General features: G+C 38.8%; 1 protein-coding gene across 1 annotated transcript; it reads left to right on the plus strand.

Moving 5' to 3' along the window:
• The first annotated feature begins 538 nt into the window (after positions 1–538).
• HOXA4 (homeobox A4) lies at positions 539–2,373 on the plus strand. The gene is made up of 2 exons (XM_075828640.1): positions 539–1,052; positions 1,404–2,373. Exons 1-2 carry the CDS (start codon positions 611–613, stop codon positions 1,715–1,717), a joined length of 756 nt encoding a protein of 251 aa, XP_075684755.1. The 5' UTR covers positions 539–610; the 3' UTR covers positions 1,718–2,373.
• The last annotated feature ends 621 nt before the right edge of the window (positions 2,374–2,994 follow it).

Raw genomic sequence — 2,994 nt, forward strand, 5'->3', positions numbered from 1 at the left:
ATATTATATGTTGTAGTGTAATAGCACATATATACAAAGGATCACATACAATATAACGTAGTGGAGCCTCCTCCAGGACTGACCCACAGAGTCGATCAATACTATTATTAGAGCATTTGTTGGTATTATTATTTTTATTATTATCACTATTATTATAGATTATAGTATAGTATCATTATTAGTCGTTCCATACTTAGGATTACATACAGTATTATTATGCTGAGCAGCTTCCTCCAGGAGAGACCCACACACAGCAGCAGAGTCATAGGCGATCATTACTAATCTGAGTGCATTTGTTGTTATTATTCTAGGTTGTAGTGTAATATAATTGTGATTAGTATTGATCCCTGGTGTTGTCCTCTGAATCTATGGCAGGGATTTTAGTCTGATGATGTTCCAGCTGCAGTTAAGTCTATAAGGGGTGACTTGCAGTGCATTTATCATCTTGGTGTTTCCTTATCCGGGGTGCAGAACAGTGCAGGGATTGGCTGGGCTGGTCACATGGGTGTGTAACTTTGCACACTTGACAGGGAGTAGGAGGGTTTTGTGCAGAACAGAAAAACGACAACGCGAGAAAAATTAGTATTTTTTGTTGCACTTGCACAAATTAATGGCCATGAGTTCGTTTTTGATAAACTCCAACTACATCGAGCCGAAATTCCCACCCTGCGAGGAGTTTGCCCAAAACAACTACTTGCACAACCAGTCTCCTGAATTCTACGAGCGGCCGAGGGAACCCGGGTTCGAGGCTCCTCCTGAGGCTCTCTACCAAGGTCCGAGCAGCTATCCTGAAGCCAGCTATGGATACAGCCACCTTCCAGCAACCCACGAAGCTGGGGCTACCCAGGAGGGGATCTCTGTTAAAGGACACACTCAATCTCAGCAACTTCTCCAAAGCCACGTCCTCAGGCAGCCACCACCACCACCACAGCACTGTGAGCCCATAGGAGTGTCCAATGACAGCATCCATCCTGAGAAAAGTGCTGCTGGCCTGAAATGCAGCAAAGAACCAGTTGTCTATCCTTGGATGAAGAAGATACATGTAAACACAAGTAAGTGTCAACCTAAGCTACGTGTCATTGGGGTCAGTAGGGTGGTTTCTTGGCCAAAGCATGGGGACACCATCTATTTAGTCTAGCTGGATTATTTATTGGAGTCAATCTGTTTGGGAGGTAATTACAGATGCCATAAATGTAATTGCTCTGCTATTGACTTTGGGCCATATACGCCTTTAATGCTTGACTTTAGCTCAAGTCCCATCACAATATATTATGGCATTCCGTTGTTTGGTGTATTGTCAGTAGCCTGGGATTTTTTTTTTCTATTCCTCTTTTATTTGAACAATGGTGAGAAGTCATTATCTCATGATTATGTCCCATTGCTTTTCTCTTTTATCTGCTCAGTTAATCCAAATTACACTGGCGGGGAACCCAAAAGGTCTCGAACTGCGTACACCAGACAACAAGTATTAGAGCTGGAGAAGGAGTTCCACTTTAACCGGTACCTTACTAGACGCCGGAGGATAGAGATTGCCCATACTTTATGCTTATCTGAACGTCAGGTCAAGATCTGGTTCCAAAACAGGAGGATGAAGTGGAAGAAAGACCACAAACTGCCCAACACTAAGATGCGCTCTGCAAACCCACCAGCCTCAAACCAACAGTCCAAAGTACAGGGCCATCAGCACACAGATGGGTCTAGCACCCCATTATTATAACGCTTTAATTGTATTGATCCAGTTGCTGGGAATCACTTGGACCAAATGACTATGGAAGAAAAAACAAACAAAACAACAAAGCTCCTTGATATTGTTGGATACAAAGTCCTTGTTCCCTCCAGGACAGTTGTCCCTATAACCAAGGAAATCGATGGAGACTTTTCTTGTTCTATTTATGTACTTGACTGTATACGTATAAAAACTAAGGATGTATATGTGTATATGAATATTTACATATAGTTCAGTGTCTACATAGGTAGAAAAACTATTTTGTATACAAGACACAAACGTCACAGATGCATTTATGGGATAGTATGTGACAAAGGTATGGACTGATATATTACACATATACATATAGTTGTGGGTATTTAAGAAAAACAAACATTTTTAGGGATTTATTTAATGGCTTCTTGAAGAAGAAATGAGTTGGTTTTGTATATACTAGCTGGACAATAGCATTTCTGTAGACACAAAATAACTGTTTTCCCTGCTTAGTTCGCCCTGTGAGATCAATGTATGTTTGACACTTTCCCTGTATGTTAGGATTTCTGTAGAAGGCCTTTGATCGTCTTGAAGGCGAGAATACGTTGTAGATACAGTGGTGGTACATATTGTGGACTTTGTGCTGTATTATTGTGGTGCTAAACGCGAAGAATATTCTGTCAAAATTAAAGATTTAAAAAACAGACGTTTCTTAAACCTGTTTAGTATTGAACCTAACCATGCTACATGCTATAACATATGGAGTCACAATCCATACACTGGATCTTCGATACATAATCCAAACCAACAAGAGCTAACAGCTGGTGATATGGGGGTAAAGGGTTTTAATGTAATATAATATAGTCTTCTCAATAGTGAACATAATGATATATTATGCTGTATACAACAAGGATTGTCTAGGCTGTGTACTTGTGTCACAGCATTTATCTGTGTGTGGGGCTATATTTATGCTATATTTATGCATGTGTGTGTATGTGTGCTTATGGTATAGATAAGAGAAAAAAAATACGTTCTAAACATGACTGACATTGCTAAATTTATGAACAATATGGAAAACAGCCAGCAAATATATATTTTCTCTAGTACATATGATCCATATTAATGCATTCACATCACATCGTAAGACACCGTCATGTTATTATTTACACACCAGCTGATATTTTATTTATATCTGCCTTATTATTGTTATTATTATATTATTAATATTATTACTATTTTATTTTCAATAAACATTTTATTTTCTAGTTTATTACCAATATAAAACATGAAACAAT

The sequence above is a fragment of the Rhinoderma darwinii genome, chromosome 5, assembly GCF_050947455.1.
Source record: "Rhinoderma darwinii isolate aRhiDar2 chromosome 5, aRhiDar2.hap1, whole genome shotgun sequence".
Taxonomy (NCBI): Eukaryota; Metazoa; Chordata; class Amphibia; order Anura; family Rhinodermatidae; genus Rhinoderma; species Rhinoderma darwinii.

Bases quoted from the DNA above. Each gene is read 5' to 3' on its own strand.
- HOXA4 (XM_075828640.1), top strand. From the start codon at position 611: ATGGCCATGAGTTCGTTTTTGATAAACTCCAACTACATCGAGCCGAAA. The intron at 1,053-1,403 runs GTAAGTGTCAAC...TTATCTGCTCAG, and splicing joins GAAGATACATGTAAACACAA to TTAATCCAAATTACACTGGC.